This window comes from Micropterus salmoides, unplaced genomic scaffold, assembly GCF_014851395.1.
Source record: "Micropterus salmoides isolate LMB-PRFRI ecotype aquatic unplaced genomic scaffold, ASM1485139v1 Ms_hic_scaffold_114, whole genome shotgun sequence".
Classification (NCBI taxonomy): Eukaryota; Metazoa; Chordata; class Actinopteri; order Centrarchiformes; family Centrarchidae; genus Micropterus; species Micropterus salmoides.
The window spans coordinates 1-23,922 of NW_024040197.1; the positions used below are offsets into that span (position 1 = coordinate 1).

At 40.0% G+C, this 23,922-nt stretch overlaps 1 protein-coding gene across 2 annotated transcripts; it reads right to left on the minus strand.

Moving 5' to 3' along the window:
* Positions 1–4,952: 4,952 nt before the first annotated feature.
* LOC119898457 (1-phosphatidylinositol 4,5-bisphosphate phosphodiesterase zeta-1-like) lies at positions 4,953–23,085 on the minus strand. 2 transcript variants are annotated; one of them, XM_038712629.1, is made up of 12 exons: positions 22,513–23,084; positions 21,300–21,495; positions 18,614–18,815; positions 16,674–16,818; positions 16,213–16,365; positions 14,321–14,509; positions 12,931–13,090; positions 11,848–11,964; positions 10,322–10,494; positions 7,842–7,968; positions 5,473–5,622; positions 4,953–5,228 (listed from the first exon to the last, which is right to left on the minus strand). In XM_038712629.1, exons 2-12 carry the CDS (start codon positions 21,487–21,489, stop codon positions 5,146–5,148), a joined length of 1,689 nt encoding a protein of 562 aa, XP_038568557.1. In that variant the 5' UTR covers positions 21,490–21,495; positions 22,513–23,084; the 3' UTR covers positions 4,953–5,145. The 2 variants fall into 2 exon arrangements, with proteins under 2 accessions (XP_038568557.1, XP_038568556.1); XM_038712628.1 differs by having other exon boundaries at positions 21,300–23,085.
* Positions 23,086–23,922: the final 837 nt, after the last annotated feature.

The following is a 23,922-nucleotide window of genomic DNA, read 5'->3' on the forward strand; positions in this document are numbered from 1 at the left end:
TTTGCAGTCAAGTTTAACTTCTTTACACATAGCATGGCTATGGGGAAGAGACCGCAATCACTAACCCAGGACGAGATCCCCGCTCCCAGCACCAACATCCAAGAAGCTGTCATCCTAGCTACAACAAAGGAAAAGATGTGGTGAGGCTCCATGTTGCTCTTTGTGCTGTGTAATTCAGACAGAAAATTTGGCCTCATTTATAATGAAATTTGCCCGATGCCCACAGAGCTTTGTGTAACATCCTAATGCCAGGGGAGTTCATGAAACACCTGGAACTGACACAGGTTCACACATTTTTTTTTCTGCGAGGAATAACCTGTGGCACTCACTTGACAGTGTGTGTGTTGAGTCCGCTGTCACTTGTGGCCACCTAGGCAGCAGTGCTGTATTTTAGAAAGTCTTTCCCCACTCTCCCGAGTCAAGTGAGGATTGTTATTGGTTTTTGTTGGTATTTCACTGCTCTTTGATCAGAAAAGACTTCCTGATGTCAGGTTAGATGCTCTGAGACAGAGATAGTGCTTTGTCAGTCAAATGCACGGAGAATTGCCTAGGGACTCAGATTCATCCTGTAATGGAATTGGTGGCAATGACAAGTATCTTGCATTCAGGTATTTACATAAGTAGATAATAAAAAGGTTTCCCAAAAATATCAGAAGTACAGTATTTAACAGTAAAACTACGTCAAAGAAGTTACTGGGTTAAGATTGATTTCTATTAATCACACTATTGTAAGTCGCTTTGGATAAAAGGGTCAGCTAAATAATAAATGTATTATAGAAGGCACTGTAAAAGATCATAGCCTGTATTTCAAGCTTCGCAGAATTTCTCGCAAGAACACTGCTAAGAATTGACTGAAAGTAAAACATTCTTGGCTCAAAGCTGTGCTTAAGATTTATTCCTACACCACTTCACTTAATTAGGACTGAGATGCTTTATAACTAACTTTTAAGTGTCAGTCTTAGAGCTGCTTACGACACTTTGCTGTACCGCACACTGAAATTTGGATGACAACATAGGCAAGGACCCATTACTGAATAGATTTCCTTATTTTAGAATATTCTCAGATACATTCACATTGAATGTTGAATTCCTAAGAGGAGTTTACATTCAACACACATCTGACCATAAAGAATTTTCAAGCGAATGCATTATGATATACACATCGGAAATTAAAGATAAAAACGTTGATCTTTATGTGAATGCCAGTAATTGCACCTGCTACTCCTAGGAAGCCGGCTATTTTCAAGAATTGTGATTGCTTCTGTTGGATTACGATGGGGAAAAAGGACAAAAATGATGCCTGCTTTGTCCAAACGATGCTGCGCGTCATCATATAATTCAGAAATAATATTCCTCTCCTGAAAGATTTGTCTCTGTCTCAACAGTGCCATCACAAGCCCCTACTGGCAGCTCCTAACCACTTGAGAGACCTCTCAGCTGTCTTAATAACTGGAAGAGTAACAGTACTTCTTAGATTTAACAAATAACTTGGTTTTATACTTAAGTTTGAAAGTAGGAGTAAAGTTCATGAATTCTCAGCACTTAGGACTAAATGGCACTTTGAGAAGATTATTGCCTTAAGACCTGAGGTTAGTTTTCCAAAATTGGTGAACGGTTGCAGAGGTCCAAAAACAAATTGATATATTTTCCTGGCTTATCCCCCTGTTTGAGTTTATTGTATACATCTAACGTTCTAACTCAAGACAAACAGACCTTAAAAACTTAAGTGAAATGCTCCCTTGAGCTGCCTTCTTCCAAGAGATTTTATTAGTGCAGGCCTACCAAAGGACGCTCATGGACTGGGAATCAGCTGTTTAATAATGTGAACGAAATGATAAATATAAAACCATTTAATAACGTGAATACTTGCCTGGGAGCTTGAACATGGATCCTGGATATCAACATTTACTCACTATTCAATCTAATGAACACTTTTTTTTGTGTGATATGTAGATTTATGACCTGAGGGTAACCATTCATGATGGTTTTCTGAACAGTGAGATGACATATGGGCAGTTTGAGTTGATCCATAAGCACCTGCAGAAATACTTCGTGGAATCCAAGCTGCCTCAGTGAGTGAAGAACAGTACACATCCATCTTATATCACATGGCTCTTTTTATTTTGAAGCACTGCTTTTTCTTTCACAATAATGACATAAATTAGATGCAAGTCCTAACTCCTTCTCCGTTATAGTTTCCTAGTTGGTATAAGCTGTCATTTACCCCAAGCAGGAGGATCTCTGCTGAATAAATACCTAAAACAGCTTTTGAGGGACCGTGCAAGGGAGTAAGTTCCGCTTGTCACTGGTTCATTTCTCTGTGATGTCTTGTTATACCTGGCTCTAACCTGGAAACCCCGCTTCACTCTGCAGAATGAATATGTGTGCAGCTTGTTCCTGGATGGACCCAGTACAGTCCAAGACAGTGTGTGGCAGGTAATGTTCTGCTTTTAAATATGGTGTATAAAAAAGATTAAATATAAAAAAAATGTCACAGAGAAGGCAATATTTAGAATGTGAAGATTTATTCTGTGCTATATCAGGAAACTGATGATAGTCCACATACAGTACAAGACATATTATGCTGTGACTTACTGGCGCTGATGCGCTGATCTATTGCAGGAGCCTGTCCTCAGATCCAGCTCTGCATTTCCTACTCTGACTGTAAGCTCTCAGTCTTGGTAAAACACCTGAAGAACATTGTGAGTTTCCTTCACTCTTATTATTGCATTGTTTGTAGCATTTAACAAGGGAAGAGGCACACTTACTACAGTGCTCTCTCTTAAAGATACTTCATGGTGAGTGCTCAAGAGCTGGTTGTCCCTTCTGGCCCCTTTTCTCTTTTCAACAGAAGCAGGCAAACGGCTCCAACCCTGACGCCTACGTGGTCACATGTCTGAGGCCAGACCCTCCAGCGATCTAAAAGAAGACAAAGGTGGTCCGAAATAATGACAACCCCACCTTCAATGAACTGGTACAACTTTCATCCTTCCTATCCTCCATCCATGATTTAGCAGTCCACAGCATCCAGTGATTTTTCCATGAGATTATTGGGCAGTTTAAGAAAGTAACGCTTTAATCCTTTGATAATGGGCCAGTACATGTAAATCAATTAGCAAATGCAGCAAGTTCCAAACTGAAACATTAAAAAAAATGAAACAATTGCATTGTACATTGTACCTTGATTAGAATAAGGACCCCCCCCCCCTCCTATATAATACACTATAATGTGTAGAGCACTGTGAAACTGGCACTGTTCTCCTTGCTGAATCTGATGTCTTTTGAGTATTGAACTCTGCACTCTGACCCTGCCTCTGATCAGTTGCTTTCCACATACAGCCTCTTACTAGCTTTTATGTTGCAAAGTGGAGCCTTATCTGAGCCAAATAGAAGGAACAAAGAGTAAAGTCCCTGTTCTGATAAATCTGTACTGCAAGTATCCTCAAATTACTAGATGTTCTGAATGTAGAGCTGTTTGACTAAAATATCTGCCTCTTATTCACAGCTGGAGTACAATGATGTCCCACTGATATATGGGATGGTGCTGGAAGTGACAGTGAGAGCAAGAAGACTTTCGTGGCTGCAACAAACATTAAACTGGATGAGGAGTTGCTTGACAAGGAGACCTGGTTTCCCCTTGGGAACTGTACAATCTGACCTCAGAGCTGCACTGTAGTCCTGTGGCCAACAGGGGGAGCCTCCACATTGAGGAAAAGAATTAATCCAAAGATTTCGAAGACTGACTAAGTGAGGAAAAAGTTGCCTGAGCAGAGGAACTGTCCCCTCTCATTTATACTTAACCTCACTCCAGAGATAATACTGCAAGTGAATGGGGTATTTGGATGAAGTTACAAGTGAGTGAAAGAATCAGGGAAAGAGACTGTTTACTGTGTGTTTATTTTTTTAAATGTAAATAAAATGAAGGACATTTGCTAATTAGTTAGTTTTTGGATGTGGCTTTGGAAATGGATGAAGGAAAGAAATTATTCCATTTATTATTATACTTGCACTTTAATTTGTACTTTAACATTGTTATTTTTTTTTCACTGAGTCAAAACCGTCAAAATGTGTGTGGCGACTGCCGATGTGACAGATTAAAGAGGAGTGATGCGGTTCTGTTAGGAGCTGCCTGCCTGATACCTGCCCAGACTGAGTGTGTTTGTCCCTTTGGGCTGTGTCAACTGGATGTCCTTGACCAGTGGAATTGGAGGTGGGAGACAGGAGGGAGCTGGGAGAGGGGTGAGGGGAGTGTGTGTGAGCAGGATGACAACTCTCTGGCCTGAGGGGCAGAGTTAACACTCTCCCCTCACTCCATCCGTTGTCTTATCCATCAGCAGCATTCAAACACAGTTAGCACATGCATACACAAACATGCAATGGAGACATTCGCATGCCCATACAAATACCCCTGAAAAAACCTACACAAATACTCACACGCTCACATGCTCTTTCCAGGCCAAGGCAGGTCTTCATGTTATCTTAATGCCATCCTCCTCCTGACAGGCCCGCTGACCCATACTCTCCTCTGCCTCATTCACAGGATTTAGTGATGAACGAGGATAGAAATAGACTGCCCCGAACTGGATTTGGTTTAATAATGTATACCTCTGTAAATGCTATTTATATTATTCTGACTGGGTCTCGAAAGAAAATGCTGGCTTCTACTCTTTCATAGTAGCATTCATGGAGTATTAATCATTAATCAGTTTCAGACCTAATAGAAGAATGACATCTATCATATTGGAATAGATGATTAATCCAAAAACAACTGTCTTTTGTGGTGGGTAAGATCCTCTTGTGTGTTTAACTCTGACACAATCATAGCACTTGCGTCAATTATTGATTCTATGATAAGAATATAATATTCTACTCCAGGCATTTCTCCCTGCTTGAGTGATGCGAGTTGTTCTTCGTTAGTGTCTTTTCAGCCCTACTGGAACCTTCTGTCTTTTCCTCTGTAGCATACAGTGCAGGCAGTAGGGAAAAGGCACATCTATTTTCTGACAATAAAACTGGTATTTATATCTGAGGAAATGGTGCTTTTGATTTATTTATATATTTTTGTTGTTGTTGTTGCCGCATCAGCCACGCTTCTCTATCTGTTGGTGAGGCGTGTGTGTGTGAGTCTGATACGGAGAGCTGTTTTTAGGAATACCAAACAAAGACAAAGAGGGAGGCTGGATCCAGGCTGCATCCATCTCGGGACCGTAGAGGCACCCAGCGGTAGCCTGGAGGTGGAGAAGGAAGGGGTTGTGAAAAGAAATGTATGTATAGTTGCTAAATACATGAGCACCATCATATATATATATATATATATGCGGAAGCATTTCCATTAAAAACTTCAGAGACCAACCTTAAGTAATGATGACAGTGTTAACTGAAGGGAAATACAATGATGGTTGCACAATGTCACCTGATGTAATTTAGCTCTTTATCTGACTCCCAAAACCCTGCCCCTTTTTACTATTTCACCTTTCTTCAGGCTGGTGAAGGGCAGGGTGTACTGGCCCACAAAATCACTGCTGAGGAGCCCAGTCTGGTCTCGGACACAGAAGCGGATGAGGCAGATCTCAGTTAAGCTGATGCTGAAGTTCATGTCAGCATCCCAGTGAGGACTCAGAGCTGTATTGGTAATCAGAATGAACCAGCTGATTAGAAGCAATAAGCATTAATAGGTTTAGCTAAAGCCTCTAAAATATTTATTTATATAAAACATGGGTCAAATTACTAAGTACAATTAAATTTTGTAAAATTGTACCATGCACTGTAATAGCACAATACATTAGATAATTGCCCTCCAAAAGGACATCCCCTCTTACTTGGCTACCCCACCCCATGCCACTGCAAGATTGCAAGATTTTTTTTGTGATGTCATAATCAAGATGATGCTGATGAGGCTCTCATATTTAAAGTATCACAGTCAAAGATCTTCTTTAGTGACAGTGCTCTGAAGCCAAAGGACCCTCACAGCAGAGGACACAAAGAAAGCTGATGATACACGGGGCAACTTTTTGAGCAATGTTGCTGGGCAATTTTGCCAGTAGCAAGCCCGACTATGTTTTGAACTAGCGGCGGTGCGGGGCTGGTGGCGGAGTGATGGGGGAAGGGGATTACGGTAGTAATCTTTACTCATTACCATTGACGGCAACGTTGCCCTGCATGATTTCTCAAAAGTTGCTCTGTGTATCATCAGCTTAAGAGTAAGAAACCAATAGGGAATCAACAAAAGTCTGTAAATGTCATCTTAATTCATTGTCTGTGAAGGTTCTCAGTCATCAAGGTCATAGTTATCCAAGGAAGGTTAAAATCATGGGCAACTGGACTGGTTGAAGATACTCGAAGACGTTTTGTTGTTGAGATATTTCAGTTTCACAAAACTGAATCTTATTTTGGATACAATTTTACAGTGAAAAATGAGGAGAACACACATAGAAAACTAATGAGTTATCTCTGCTGTAATTCTCAATCCATTTCTGATTCAATACAATTTTCTCAAGTTCCTCTGTTACATCCAAGTTTTAATCTAAATCCACATTCATTTGTATTCACCATTGACCCTATCTGTTTCATAGTGTGAAACAATTTTGTGATTTATGTCCATGCATGAGTGCTCTGTGCCCTCCAGGACTCATGATATCTCTCCCACCCTCTGTCTCTCCTTCTCTGCCTCTTTGTTTCATCTCAGAAGCTGCAATTCAGTGTTGTATTTCATCAACGTTATGTCTTGATATTTAGTTAATTTACATGTTCCCATTTAACAAAATGAACGCTTAAAATCAAATCTGTATGTTCTGTGGTGCAATCTGAAGTCAAAAACCTCATAGCTGTAGGGTTGATTTCAACACTACGTCAAAGTCTGATGAAAGTTACAGGCAGTAAATTTAAGATCCAAACAGGCGTTTTCATATCTACCATTATAGCAATAATAAACTAGCACTAGTCATTATGAATGTTGGTAATATGGTACTGTGATACTTATGAAGTTCTGTGAATGTGTGAGGATCCAACTGCTGCTTAAAGTCACTGTAGCACTTCATCCTGTGTGAAGTGACAGATCCATGTTTCCAGTCATGGCAATAGTGCATGACAGACTTCTCTTCAAAGGAAATCCACTTCTATATTTTGAAGAAACTCATCAGCACATTTCTCCTCAGAAGTCCAACATTAGTTTACTGTAAATGCATTCAAAAGGAAGAGAAAAAAAAACAGAAACCACCGGAAATACCCCTGTCATAAAAAACTTGGTTTACATTGCCCCATATTAGGCCTATGCAGTTACAGAACAGATGTTCATGGTTTTCAGTCGATGACTGCTGACTTTGATCCCCTTTAGTGCCACTATGAGGTTGGTATTTGCGGTTATATTTGCAAATCTTAGCATGCTAACATGCTAAAGTAAGATGGTAAACATCGTTAACATTATACTGGCTCAACATCAGCATATTAAGCAACCAGTGTTAGTATTTCGGACACCTGTGTGTAAGAACTGCCTTTCAGTCTTACTTTTGATACATATAGAGTCATTGTTCTACAGTATTTGGCTGTTGCCAAAACAATTTAATGCAAGGATCAGACAACGTCACAGTGTCCAAATTGAGAGAGAACAAAACTCATATAACCTCTGATAAGATTTCAGAAATTAATCTTTTTCGTCATTCGTAAGTTTTAGAAAATGTTGTATGTTAAAAACTTTCAGCTGACTCTCGTCTCAAAGTTAAGTTTGACAAAATAAGTCTTGGATTGATATAAGTAAAGCCAAATCTGATAAATAGAGCTGAGAGTAAAGCTGTGTCTTAAGATGTCCTAACAAGACTACGAACAGTTTGTCTTGCAGTACTTACAGTTGTTCTTGACAGTGTGTGTGTTTTTTCTGCGCGAGTCAGATGCAATCCCATGAATCTCCACTCTGACAAAGGGGTCCAGAGCTTTGCCACCCCTGGGAACAGGTAGGTTGGACCCACTGATCACCTGTGGATAGACACATGAAAATGTAATTGATATCAGGGATAAACAGTAAATATAAAAGAAGTGAAAACAGGGGAGCCAGTAAGAGTAGAGAAAAGAAGAGAAAGGAAGAGGGCTGTAATTACACTAGTCTGGAGAGAGGCAGGCTTATCTGCAGTCCTCTCACACTGAGCCTTCCCTTCCCTGGCTCTGATCAAAGACAAACCTGCATGTACTTATCACGACATGCCCCGCTTGGCACTGATGGAGCTTTACAGTGTCCGGCCCAAATTACAGTCCCTTTCCTCTCTTAAAGTCACGCCACAGTACACCCTACATTATGTTCATTCACAGTTACAATTGTCCATACTGAGTGAGGGTACGGATAGCAGTTTGGAGCAGCTATCAGTTCATAAAGATTTGCTATTGAAAAACAGACCATTGCTTATAGTTGACAGTATTATGCTAAACAGACTCATGAAAGCTCAAGGGGAAATATTGTTTTCCTGAGAAGATGAATAATTTGCTTTTTAAAGATTGAAAACCCAACCCATCCTAAGTTACTACACTGAATTCTACTCATGACTCTGATTCCCACTGAGTTGAGAGCTGAGTCAAGATTGCCGGATTTTCCCTGAAGTGATCAAATAATACAGAATGATGATGTGAATAAATAAAGTTGAGGTTTTTCCCAGGGCACCCAAAAACATAGCACACCACATTTATATTTCATGCGCTGTGATGGGAAGATGTACAATGTGTGTACATACTCTATTAAGAGTTTAGAGAGACTTTTGTTTAACTTGTGAGAGTCTATACATCCTCAAGAACTGGTTGATCGAGATTTATATTCTTCATCAGACAACTGCGATACCAAGAATCACAGTAGGGCAAGGGTCAGCAATAAGTCTGACATCAGGCCAAATTCTTTTCAAGCCGTTACATGGTGGGCCAGAACATAATTTCAGTCAAATTATTTCAAGCCCTCGGATACACATGTGTAAGTTTAGGTCAGTGGGTAGAGCATGGGATGCCTTAGGGGGGGAGTTGTATGATCGATCCCAAAATCTGGCAGACTTTTAAAACAAATGCTCACATGCTCGCAATAAAGCATGTGCTGCAGTGCGTGTGCGTCCCGGCGTTTGATCCGCATTCATAAACCTATGGACACTAATTTTCATTTCCCTGAGGAAATTCAGGGAAATTCAATCACATGTTTACGGACGGCTTTTTCAGAGAAGTGTCAAGTAAGCCAGAGTCTCTTTATAATGTCCTTCAGAACTTTTCAAAGTAGAAGCTCTCAATAAACAGCATGAAGCATTGCTGCAAAAAACATTCTCACGCTTTTATTTTGGAAGCACAATCACCTAAGAGGAAGTGATTATGTGAGTCTGTTGCTGTCATGACTGAGATCTATTTCAGGATCAGCAGCCATCAATTTATTTATTTATTTTTTTTCTGCTATCAAAGCAATCTGGCCCTGGGCTAGATATTATTGCAGACCACTGGGGGAACTGTATGATAGGACTTTAAAGCAACAGACGATGATGTGAATTCTTTAACTGGTTTAACTGGTTACATTTAGAACAGCTGCTATACTGACTTTGCAAGTTCAAATGAGGAAAAAGTCCAACATTCTTGACTGGATCTGGTTGAAAAATATAAAAACACACAGAGTAATATGCAGTGAGTTTAAAGCTCAGTGTAATTTGGGGGAACCGACCCTTTAAGAGGGATTTAACTATGATTCATAGGCTACCGATGGTGTTCACTGGTCTGCCTCTTCTGCAGTAAGTCTGTATGTGATACCAGGATATTCCACATATTGTCTTTGCAGTACAAAGCCTCGGGTATCTTCATGTTCTACGCATAAGAGCACTGTCTGTTGTATCTGCTGGACTTACTTAGTTTGGGACCGTCGTCCTTATGGCACCACTAAAGAGATGTGACTTGGTATGACTGTTCTACACTTTGTTTGCCGCTTCGTCATGTGACGTAGATACAGTACATTATAAGTGTTGCTATTACTGCCCCCTAAGATGCTTAAAATAATGGAAAGGGGATGATTTATTAATTGAACCCTAGGTCTAATTGCATTAGATCATGCCTCTCTCTCCTTTCACTTTATTTTCTGAGGGAGATAATCTAATTAAATGGAGACACTCTCTGGGGGTTTTACATCATTGTTGGTTCACTGCATCTGGCAGGAAAGCATTTATCTGGAGGCAAAGAGCAAGATGGGCTCTGCTACACAATCCTTAGATTGTGAGGCATAGACACCCACATACATGCAAACACACCGTCCTGTAACATTACACCTTAATCCATAAATCCACCCAGAGTGGATTATTCACCATTCAATGCTCCATAGCTGTACCTTGAGCAGCAGGTGTGTGGGTTTGAGGCTGTGCTGGCTGCAGCCGGGATCAAAGCTCCTCTGACTGGACATGAGCACTGCTGGCTTCAGGACGTATCCACAGCCTCCGTTGTCCTGGAAACGGCCATCATTAAGGTCCATAGGCAAGCCCAGAGACTGGAAATTGAGTGCCACTGCAAAACACCATGGGACAATGTTGGAACAATAAAAACGAGGAGCACAGTGGCAGAAAAATGTATAGGAACAAAATTGAAAATGCCTAAAGCTTGTTAAAAATAAAATGAGCATGAGATGATCTCCTGTTTTCTAAGGCTCTTGTTCATTCTGCAGGAGGGAGCTAAATTATACAATGACTTGAAATGTTTCCGCAACAATAGCGAACATTGCATCAGGGACACATTCAAAATCACCAACTGTGCTTCCACTAAGTGGATCTGTAGTAGGTTTACTGCAGTGCAGAGCTCTGTGTTGGCATGTGTAGTGCATACACCATGTCTTCTGTGTCGTCAGTGACTATAGATTTCAGAAAGCAGCAGATCCTACTGACAGGGTTGAGCTATGTCTCTGGGGGTTGAAATGTAAACACTGAGTCTACAATAACATACATAAATATGCACAAAAAACACCTTTAATTTTGTCTTAACCAACACATTGCTACACATCCTTCTGCATCTTTATATGTACTTTGTGTATGTCACAGGATGCCTGTGAATGTACTGCTCATCTAACTGTAATTGATCCGTCCAGGCTGTTGCTTTGTACTGCAGTCTCCTGCAACTGTGAAAAGTGCCGATCACCATCTGCACAGCTTCCACCGAAGTACAATAACAGTCTGTTCAGCCATCAGCAGGGCTTCATGTCAGAATCAATGGCTGGCTGACTGAGTGATGGAGGCGGATGAAGAGGATGTGCAAAGTCAGGCAGAGTGACAGGAACACTGGCCAAGATGGTGCCAGACAGATCAGTGTTGTGACTTTAAGTTCATGGGTAATCACACATTACCAGGAGCCTTGGGGGTATTAAGATTATGAATGTTTCTTTGAAGCAGAGTTACTCTCAGGTATGTGATATGGAGTCAAGCCCTATGAGTATAGGGCTGACTAAAGAAATGATAACTGCACAAAAAAAAAAAAAAAAATCAAGCTGAGACTCAGACAAGTAAACGTAGTTGGCAACAAAGTACTTATAACTTCCGACTTCTTACTTTAACATGTTGTTGTTATTTTTTAATAATCCTTTTTTGTTTTACATTTTATATAATAATAATAAATAAAATAAAATAAATAAATAAATAAAAGCCAAATAATTTAACTAATTTATTGATGTATTCATTCATTAATGTAAAAAAAAAAAAACATTAACGTAAAATATTTTTTTAAATTACTGTATTTATTAGATTGGTCCAAATAATAGATTGCTTTGTAAACACTTCCATGACTCCATAACTTCTTATTAGATAACACAGACCATGTCATGAGATCTTTCTCCTATTTTGGACATGCATATACTGGCTCTCTCCGACTCACCGAGCTGCGAGCCGACATTCCAAAACTCCTGAGGATTGTAGTTGGACGAAGATGTCCTTGAGCCTGCAGGGTAAATCCTACTGAGGAACTTCTGGTTATGCTGAACAAAATTTGCACCTGGGAGAGAGAAGGCACAACACTCAAAGGTCAAACGTCTCCTCGGACTCATTAATGAGAATGTCCACCGATTCAGACGTCACAGATGTCATTCCTGTGATCCTGTACATTTTCATCTATCTGATTTAGTCACAATGGCTATGTGATGCAATGATACAGGAAAGCATTAAGGTTTATCCACAGGGGCATAGGATCCTACAGGTAAAAAACACCCATTTAATTGCTATTTTAGCTTACTGTCAAATGCTCATTTTTAGAGAATACTTGAAGGTCAGAAGGTGGAAATGGTTTGTCCTGATCATGTTTCGATGCCTGTATCATATTCCTCATTCTGGATTCACAGCTTCAGTCTGTGCGTTATTGAATCATAGCTGTGTAGTTTCCCTGCAGGGCTTGATGATAACAAGAGACTACTGGGATTTTACAGCTCCAGTGTAGCCAAGACTTTTCATGGCCCCTGCCAACCAAGCCAACCAGCTCATAATGTAGCTGTGTGTCTGGAAATTGTCATCCCTCCTCAGCAGGGGCAGATTTCATTTCTGTACATCACTCCGTTTCTCCAATATACCGTCACACAGCAGAGCAATGGCAGCTTAACTGATTATCAGTTGATTCGAACCTCTGTGGGCTCTTTCCACTTCCCCAACAGTGATAGCAGAAGGCTCTTTTCTGGGCTTATGCTGCTGTGCTTTATTCCCTCAAAAGCACTCCCCTATGTCGTATATGTCATGTTCAATATGCTTTCGCTATTATGGAGGTTTATGACACCAGGCATAATTGCATTTTTCGTCCAAAGAGGACCTACAGAGACTTGAGCTCAATGTGCTTATAAATCATGTGAATCTGCTGGGCTCATCAGAATGATATTTTGTAATATTTGCAATAATTTTACACATTCCTTATTGCTTCATAAACAGGCTTCCCTTTTCTCTTCCCATAGTGTCAACTCCATATATAACATTTCACCTGAGGCTTTGGCCAGCTTGCGAGCTTTCTTCTCTGCCATAGATGTGTTCTCATAGTAGTTCTGATTGTCCTGGGAATGACTGAAGCTGATGAACTTGACAGACCTAGTGTATATGACCAGGTCAGATAAAGCCTCTGCCACCACCACCACCTTCTTCTTCTACTCGTTAGATTTAGGGTAAAGGGGAAGATAAACAAAATACAGCATTCACCAAATTGCAGCAAATAGGGTTGAAATTCCAAAGTATACAAGACTAACAAATATACTTTCCCGTCAGATCCACAGACCCTGGAATGCTGAGTTCACTTAACAACTGCCTTTGTGAAGTTAAAAAATGGATGTCAAATAATTTCCTCCAGCTGAACTCCGAAAAACAGAAATCCTGGTCATTGGGTCCCAGCAGATGGCAAATCAAATACTGCCATCTGCTGGTTCCCTAGTAAATCACATTAAGCCTGTTGCAAAGAACCTTGGTGTTCGGTTTGATAGTAATTTAAATTTTGAGCAGCATACCATAAAGCTTGTTCAATCATGTTTTTATCAACTTCGAAATATAGCAAAAATTCGATCTATGTTAACTTTTAAGGACACCGAGACCATTTTACACGCCTTCATCTCATCACGCCTGGATTATTGCAACAGCCTTTTCACCTGTTTAACCCAAAAATCTGTTGATCGACTGCAGACTGTCCAGAACTCAGCTGCCAGGCTTTTAACCAGAACAAAGAAATATGACCACATTACTCCTATTTTAGCTTCATTACACTGGCTCCCAGTATGTTTTAGAATTGCTTTAAAATTCTATTGATTACTTTTAAAGCTCTTCATGGCCTCTCGCCTTGTTATATTTCTGAACTTTTAGTCCCATACACACCAGCACGTACCTTGAGATCCTCGGGTAGAGGTCTGCTGTCTGTTCCAGAGTCTCGACTGAAAACTAAAGGGGACAGAGCGTTTGCTGTCAGGGCCCCGAAGCTCTGCCCGAGGAAATCAGGTCAGCTGAGTCAGTGAACTCTTTTAAGTCCCTTCTTAAAACATACTTTTATAGGAGAGCCTTTCCCGATCATATTTGACTTTATTTTATCCTTTTATTTTATTCTATTTTACTAATTTTATATTTATCTTAAACGTGTATTTTAGTCTTTTCAATGTTTTCATGCTTTTATCTTGTATTGTTTTTGTATTATTGTCTCTTGGGTATTATTGTCTTTACACTTGTTAAAGCACTTTGTAACTTGTTTTTGAAAAGTGCTCTAAAAATAAAGATTATTATTATTATTATTATAAAGTTTTACCTTTTGGTCCCATCACCTTATTGGTTGCAGTGTTGCAGTGTACATTCAACCATATCTATACGTATCTCTATGTTCTTAAATCTCATTGACTTACTTTTATCTTTGACCCTGCCTTTCTGGAAGCCCAGAACGTTGCTTTGCTTTGATGATCCTCCTCCTCCTCATCATCATCCTCTTCATCCTCTCCCTCATCTACACTCTCCTCTGCCTCTGTCCCTGCTGTGTCCATCTTAATCTGAGGCTTTAGCTTTTTATTCTTGATGAGGATCTTATATTTCAGGTCCTGACATCCCCACAAAAACACATACAGCATGAGTAAAATGCAAAGGTACCTTAATAATGAGCAAGTACATTCACCCCCGCATTCATAAAACCATCACACAGATGCATCAGTCAAACAAACTCTGTTCCTGCATCCTCAAACTAAGGACACAAACATCAAAACACCTGCTTTGCACGAACCGCCCCCTCTCTGATTTGTCAAAAAGATAAAGAGTCACACAGTAGCCACATCCACACCAGTGCATAAACACATCCAGGTTTAGTAGGATAAAGAAGCAAAAAGCTGCAGGTGTACCAAATCACTCAATCACAAATCTGCTGCTACATTTCACCGTCTTGGCTGCTAATCTATAGGGCTCTTTATGCAGATGAGGCACTAGGCCTATGCCAAAAGTAAAAAAACATTATGGTCTGGACTTGGAAGCAGCTCCATGGGAAACAACACAGCAGGAAGTCACTCTATCAGCTTCACATACTGTATGCGCAGGCAGAATATGCAAAGTAATTACAGATCTCCTAACATTAACAACCTGTGTGAATCCATATAGTATGAACATTATAAGATGTAGCTCTTTCTTTGGCACTGCACTCTTTCATTTTTCATTGCTGTTATACAATATGATAGTCTGGAGAGCTAAAACAGAGGCTTTACTTAAGTTGAATTAACTTAGGATATCATATGAGGGTTCACACAGATAATTTTGCACATGTTTATGGTATGAATAGAATAAAGTAGAGTAATAAATTGTTAATGAACTACATCTTATTTCTAATCCTACAATAACACTGCTGGAAAAAACAGAGGGAAGACCATTAGGTTTTCCATTCTTTCTGGCTTTGATGAAAACGTTGGTCAGAGTGGAGTTTAAGATAATGAAAAGTTATCTTAAAGAGTATTGCATAATGGTTTTGCTTTCCTAACTGGATGGTAACATGTGGTGTGAACTGCTGCATGAATGTGACACATAAACACTGATTTAGTGTTCAAGTTGCTGAGCATTTAATAGTCATGAGTGCTGAGTACATAGTGCTGAGGCTCCTGTGTAAGCCCCTACTTCCTGAGTCATAAAGATAAAAAAACAATATGGGGAAGAAAATTTTATATGCACACTAAAACACAACTCATGCTTTTTGCAGTACATTCTAAAGCCGTACAAGTCAGAGCCAGCAAAGAAATTCCGGTGAGAAAGCACACGGAGAAAAAATCCTTCATCCTTCTCGTCATATTCAATAGACTGGAGTGACACTGCCAGCATCTTTCAGGCTGGCCACTCAGTCATGGGTTGAGGCAGATGCTTTCAGAGGAGTAGTCTGAACCCAAACAGGTTAATCTAAATGAGCAATCAGCTCAAGTGCCTCAGCACATTTAAAATGATGGACACTTCTCAGGATCAACTACATCACATTAGATTTTTTGAATCTCTCAGAGATTAAAGAGGCTTGCAAATGCAGACGTCCTGCTACCCCTGCTTACCAGTGAAGGAGAGAGGCACAGAAAGCCTCAGAAAGAGGCTAATGAGGCCCTCTGTGACGCTGAAAAGGTCTCATTTCCTACTTATTTTGCGTCGCTATGACAGACGATGAGGATTTATGTATACAAACGCTATCATCCCTCTGCCTGCGCTAGCAGCTCTAACATTAAACACAGATTCTGCTTATGATTTACCACTCAGATAGCCAAGCTCTCTCTTTTTCAAGTCTTACATTTGGGCTTGGGAGGTCTCCAGTTGTTGGGTGATCCAAGGGAGTTCTCAGCAGCTTGTCCCCCAGGATAGAGATGAGATACTGGGCCATGACCACCTGCTGCTCTTGGGAGCAATGGTTTTCTAATGACAGGATCACGGGGTAAGCAGACACCTGTTGAGAAATAATCACATTTTAAAAATCACAATTAAATCCCTATTTTCAACAATTATCATCAACCTGGATATGCGATTCTCTCTGGGGGCTCTACATCTCCAGACACATCACAGAGAATGGCCTAAACTGCCTGAATCAAAGACAACTTGCAAGCAAAACATTACTATCAGAGAAGCTATTAATTAGAGCAAATGCAGCTACGTAGGGACTCCTGGAGCTTACGGAGGTGAGCGTGAACGCTGAGTTAGATGACTGGTGCACCACTCCTGAAAATATATGGCATGTAATATACTATTTGCTGTTACCTCAAAGGCATGTTGCTCTACAGTGGTGATAACGTCCTTAAAGAGTATCTTGGTGGTCAGGGTGTAGCCATGGTAGACTACAGGCTCCATGTCTGGCCCATCCCAGCAGTCAATCTCCAGACAGCGACAGCCTTTCCTAAGAGCACTGTGCCACACAAACGCACACATACACAAGCACATGCAAATAAACGGAGACACATGAACACACACTGAGCTGTGACAAGGCACAGAAAATGGTTTTCTTTATATTAAAAAATATGTTCAGATTTATACAGTACAGAATGTGTTTTAGTGTTAACATATATGGCATTCTGTCGGTTGTGGACAAAAATCATTTTCACAGCAGGGGTGGCAATGATATGTTTTCGTGCAACCCTGATGCAAAGTTTTATCACCTTTTCACTTCAGACATTTCAAATCTGGAATGGTTCTGCCTTTTGGGAAATCGAACAATTTATAGCTGTTTTTCATTTAAATGATGGCACACATAAATATGCGCCTGTCGTGTGTTTCTTCAACAGTTGGAGTCCATGTATGTTGTTCTTTCACTTCAGTTTCCTGCTATGTTTTCCTCTAGTCACAGAAATGCCATAATTACTGTCTTGCTCTAAGTTGTGCTTTGTAACCCCACTACTATTGTGAGTGAAAAAAAAAATTTGTATTGCAAGTCGCATTCGAATTGCCTCCTGCATTTCAGAGAATGGATGACTGATGGATCTTCAGCACATCATCATTTCTATCTAGTTTCTATTTTATTATTATTTTGGCAGTTTGGTTATCTTTTAAATTATTATTTTTTTATTATATTTTTAATTGTAACAAATATTATATTAAATCCAGAACATGTGGTTACAAGGTACAGAATGAGTTTGATCATGTTGTCTGGAACAGAACTAGAGCTGGGAAGCGATTGGCTTAGTTTAGCATAAATACTTTTAGTTGTTCTACTTTACTTGTGCATGATATAAACACACAATATACAGTGAGTTCGTGTGTGGCCTTTAAATGTGCTGCTAAGTGTATTTTGGAACTCTGACAGGGCCAGGCTAGCTGTTTCTCCCTACTTCTAGTCTTTATGCTAAGCTAGCAATGACCTCTACGCCAACAGGACACAATTAGACAATAATGTCACACCACTTTGAATGTGGTATGTCAGTTCTGTTCATTATTCCCACAAAACACAGTTAAGTTACCATGTAAGTGGTAATGTAAAGCTAAAACAGTTTAATCATAGACAATTAAACATTTCAGTGATTAATTATAATCAGTCAACTGCATCTTCAAATTTCACCATTCTTTGCCAGTTCCTTCTTTCACAACATATAGGCTCTTGTAAATCTAGTATTTCTTCCCCAAGAAATACATTTAGTCATTTTCTTTTCTTCTCTCTCCCACCTGTGAGATAGTGGGAGTTATAAAAATCCACCTTCTACTCATGTTCTCCTCTATAGATGATTCTTTCATTATCTAAGTAAACCAGAGCTTCCAGGCCGCTGGTTTAGAGGGTTCCTCTCTACCAGCTGGCTAGGCCGCTCAGCACTTTCACAGGGACCATAAATACTGGACTTCTGCTGCCATCAGCCCCTTTTCTAATCACCTCCATTACTCCATAAAGGGACCACAGAAAATTCACAGTCTGCCTCAGCACATGAGTGGGTCAATGAAATGAGAGGAAAAAGAGAGAATGACACATACATTGGTATGGAGGAGAGACTTAAGAAAGAGTGTATTGAGGGACATTTAAATTGGCCATATCAGACTAATGAAATGGACACGATTTAATGGTGGCTTATAGCAAATATAATTTAACCTGTGTATATGCAATTATATAGCCTATACTGTATCGCATACAGGTTACAGATATAAGTCATGTAGGGAACTGGTTTTCTAAAGTGCTGCATCATGAAAAAGAACACATTCTGTAAACTGTACTTCCCTACCAAACATAGGCATCCAGGTGGCTCTGTCCTACTAGCTGGTCTCCAGTCAGGTAGGTGTTGTGTGATGAGGAGATGAAGTAACTGGTGAGAGGCTGGTCCATGTCTTGGTAGACAGATGCGTGGGCCAGGTCGAACACGCTGCAGTCTTTGGACTCCATGTACCTAAGGAATCCTTCAAACGTCATATACCTGTTTTCTCTGGCTGGAAGATGAGGAAGGGGCAGAGTAAAACTCAGTGACAGTCAAAACTAACAAAGCAGCAAAATAAAAGTTTAAAAAGAGGACAACACCTGCTAGCTTAGGCAAAATTTCTGTTCATAGTGTCATATTAAAACTAATCAAATGAATAACAAGACTAAGAGTCTACAGCCATGCTAGCAGCTCTGTGAGGACGTAGTTAGGCAGTACAAATAGCGCTCTGAGTGAAATTCTAATTTCACAATAACACAATTATAATAATGCTAACATGCTATGTTTAGCAGGTATAATGGGAGGTGTAATAATGTTTGGCAGGTATGATGTTTACCATATGCACCATCTTAGTTTAGCTTGTCAGTTAGAATTCTTCCATGGTGACTGTCTGTACAAAATATCATGGCAATCTAACCAATAGTTATTTCAGTCAGGAACAAAGTGGAGCATTGACCAAAAGACCAATCTCTAGAGCCATGCTACTACTAGAAACTACCTTCCACGAAATGTAGCTACTTGGTAAAGCTTACTGAGTGACTAATTTTATTTGTAAATGGAATGGATTATGATTTAGTGATACTGAAGGACACAACTACACTAAAATTGTACGTCAACATTAAAGTGGCTTTAAAAATGAATAATCAGTTCAAAAGATGAGCAGCTTCATTGAAATGAATCTGGTTCTTTGATTAAAAAGTACCAGATTGCATACATACAAATTAGAAGATAGAAGTCTACTACAGTTCTAAAGAAACACTACTGTGAGAAACATCTTATCACCTAGCTTAATGCAGACCGTTTTCCACATCAAACATTTTGGCTTGTCATAGCAGGAAAAGCACCGGTGTAAGCAGGGCTTGACAATAACTTGTTGCGCACCAGCCAATGTGGCTAGTGGTTTTCCAAAGTTACTAGCCACACAGCATGTTCACAAGCCAAATTTTAGTTTATGGGAAATTATATTTTATACAATTAAAGTTTACAATGGTGTGCTAAAATGTACTAATATTATCATTAGCTCTGATAAGGTAGAGATACGAAACAAGTATACAGGTCTTTTTTAATTTTTTCATTTTGCTTTCACCCCGCGACCTGATCCCAGATAAGCGGATGAAGATGGATGGATGGATTTTGCTTTCATATGGCATGACGACTTTTATTGAAACATAGTTCTATATTTTAATAATCAACTCTGGAAAGGTAGTTGTGATAGGACAATTTAATGTGATATAAGGGCAACCCTGCAAGTAATAACGCCACGTCCCTTAATCATGAATGTATCTGTAATTTTACAGCATTTAAGGGCACTTTCCTCCTGCCTTTTCTCTTTCTCTCATTCTGCTGTGCATATTTTCTCCACACTGGTCGGCTACTATGCCCTCGGTCTGACGGCCAGTCCGCGGATTTATTCTCCACAGCGTCTTCTTGTTGACAGTGTCGTTGGTCAGTAGCATGCAAGACAGTAGGCTTCACTAATGGACCAATGAGCAAACACTATGTGTAGGTAGTACTCATGGGAGTTGTAGTGTCGTAGTGTCATATTGCAATTCATCTATTATCCAACGAAGGTTACGAAGGTTTGGATACTATGACCTGGATGACTGAGAATCTTAGACAATTCATCTATTATTTATGTTTTTTGACCTATGCTTTTGACCAGACTACAAATTTTCAACATGCCAAAGTGGCTAGTGGTAGTGACTGTGTTACCCGCCACGGCCAAAATCCACCTGCATTTGGCGGGTTGGCGGGTGTTAATGTCAAGCCCTGGGTGTAAGTAATAACATTAAAAACAACTGCATTCCTAGTTCCAAGGTCCTGATATTGTTCATGCTGGCTCACTCTCATGGCTTACTGGGACACTTGGTGGAACTGAGCCATCATTAACTAAATTTGTTTCACCTGCACCATTTCTGCTGTCAAAATGTCCTCTGTGCTGCTAATGGTAGGCTGAATCTACAGATTACACCTTGTGGACCTGCTTTCACATTCAGCAGTTTAGTTCTGGTTAAAATTTGGATGAATTCAACAAGTATCCAAAAAATAGTATAGGCTATATATATAGTATAGTATAGCTGTACTAGAAAGGCTACAAACTGCTTCTCAAAACCCTGTCTTACTCAAAGACTATACCATAAAGTGTAAAAAGTGAGGTATTCAATTAAGCTGCAGCACAGACTAGTTGTCATAGACTACAGTCTTCTGTTGTTTTTCCTGTTTTGCTGTTTGTGATGCTGTGAATTAGCCAGCTGGGCACTAGGCCATAGACATCTGGTCTACTAGTCCACCGACGTGCCTGACTCTTGCATTTTCCTTATGTCATTTCAACATCTTGCTTCTGGTCTTACAGCAAATTACTTTTTCAGCCAGACACCACTGGAGCTAAGGCCTTAACTTCTGTTCTAACTAAATTAGCATCATTCGTGAATAAGCCTTAGTCCTTAATTCATTTTTTTTTTACCCATTGTAATGACACAGCTCTACCTTCACTTACCTGTCTCTTCAATCTCATATCTATCAATCAGACTCTCTGCTGTCTCCTCATTTGCTGTGAGCTCCATCTGCTCCTTGTGGAGGAACCTGAGGAGGGCACAGGCTGGCAAAGTTGTATGGCCTGAGGTGTAGCATTGATACAGTTGCTGGATTTCAGCTCTCCTGGAGGAGGGGGCCTTGCTTTTCTTCATCCCGCCCTGCACACAATCATTATAGCCTCTTAATCCCTTGTTGTTGATCATCCAACTTGTGTGGAATCATCATACAATTCTGGGAAGAGTATGTGGCTACTACAACTGTATTAAAGGCTTGTGTTTTATGCAAGGCTGAATATACGTCATCATAGTGTTAGAAGGAAGAAAATGTTGAATTTAGGTCAATTTAAAGCACATTATTTTATTTTATTTTTTTGTTGTCATCTTCTATATTGTAATATTTCAAACATGGTTTTTAAAGACGCAGCATATCACAAAAATATACAGGAAATAGTGACTACAAATGTCAACTCAGAGATATATCCCAGCTTATACCTGAGCTCACTGTTGAAATGCTACTTTTTCAAACTCAGCATGAGAGAGAATTAAAGAGAAGTCAGGGTCTTCACTCTGCACAAAGTTCTCCCATCCTCTCACACTGCATCCTCCCTCTCCTTTCTATCTGTATATCTTACTTCCATCAAATACTAAGGCAACGTCTGTGTGACTTTCTCATTTTAGTCCCTCTCCTCTCCTTGTCATTCCTCTCAGTCAGTGAGACAAAAGTGCCTGTGACTTTCCCTGGCTTTGTGTGTGTCTCTCTCCCTCTATACCTTTCATCTCTCTGTTCTGCAGCCCTTGACAGTTCATATGCCTAACGTTAAGCCAGTGCTGTCACTGGATACCCTGCAGTGGGGTGGCCTCCCGCTGCATCTGTTGCCTCATTGTGAGCAACACAAAGCAACAAGCTTTTCTATCATTCATTAACCTTTTATGCAGTTGTAGCAACTGTGTCTTAATCAGAAGCTCCATGTAAAGTGGTGTATTGAGTGTAAAATAGCTAACAATAAACACAGATCTTCAATAGGAAGTGGATAAACATTTCTCACACTTACCACACTAATTTATATTTGCCAGTAAACCTTTGTCACTGTGGATAGAACTAGCTAACTTAACTTAAACTGAAATATTGAATGTGTCCTGGAAACTCAAAAAGATATCCTGTAAAAAACAGCCTACCTTAGATGTTGATGGTCTCTGAGTCCCTGTCGTATAGATGTTTAGGGAGTAAACAGGAAATCTTTAGGATACAAAAATACTCAATGTAATCTGACTTTTTCAGCAGGTTTATGTGGATGTACACAAAATGGTTGCCATAGAGACAAAACATTCCGACATATTGTGTAAAAACACCACTGAAGTTCATAAACACCCTGCATATGGCTTTCTCTGCAGTATGGGAAGATTAAAACTCACCCTGTCTCCTCTCAATTTTTCCGACATGAGTGGTGGACTTGGTGGTAGAAGACAGACAGGTGAGAATGTGTGAAGAAAGAACATGTTACTGCCTGGTGAAAACTCTGCCTGAGGTGAGTGAAGAGTCTTTACTTTTCATATTTCTGACAAAGTCATTATTTCTCAGTGTGATCTGAAGTGTTAACCTACACACAGAAGTCCAGTTTAGGCCAACATAATCTAGTTCTTTTCACTATGGAGGTTGCATTTTCAGTAGTGTACTGTTTTACTGCTTAGATATTTTATAAATGACTTAATCTGTGAAATTGAATGATTGAATATATATATATATATATATGATATTTTAAATATATATATATAAGTTTATATATAGGATATTTTAAATATATATATAAGTACATATATATATATATAAAAATGCCCCTCTCACCCCTTGCGGGGTGGTATGTGTCATCCTCAAGCTCAGGTCCTCTACCACAGACCTGGGAGTTTGAGGGTTCTGCGTAGTATTTTAGCTGTTACTACAACTGTACTCTTCTGGACAAAGACCTCAGATGTTTTACCTGTAATCTGCTGTAGCCACTCTCCTGGTTTGGGGGTCACAGCCCCTAATGCTCTGATTACCACTGGCACGACTGTTGCTCTTGCTTTCCACATCTTTTCTAGCTACTCTTTCAGCCCATTTCTCAAGCTTCTCGTGTCCCTTCTTCTTGATGTTGCTGTTGCTTGGGATTGCCACATATCACTGCAGCCTTCTTCTGCTGTTTGTTGATCAACGATGTCTGGTTGGTTAGCCATCACCAGTTTGTCAGTCTGGATCTTGAAGTCCCACAGGATCTTAGCTCAGTCATTCTCAAAACCTTAGGAGGTGTCTTCCATTTTGACCATGGGACTTCCAGCCCATACTCATGGCAGATGTTTCTGTACACTATGCCAGCTACCTGGTTATGGCGTTCCATGTACGCACTTCCTGCTTGCATCTTACACCCTGCTGTTATGTTGCTGTACTGTCTCAGGGGCATCCTTGCACAGTCTGCACCTGGGGTCCTGCCTGGTATGGTAGACTCCAGCCTCTATTGATCTTGTACTGAGTGCCTGTTCTTGTGCCACCATGATTAGTACTTCTGTGCTGCTCTTTAGTGCAGCCTTTTCCAGCCACTAGTAGGATTTCTT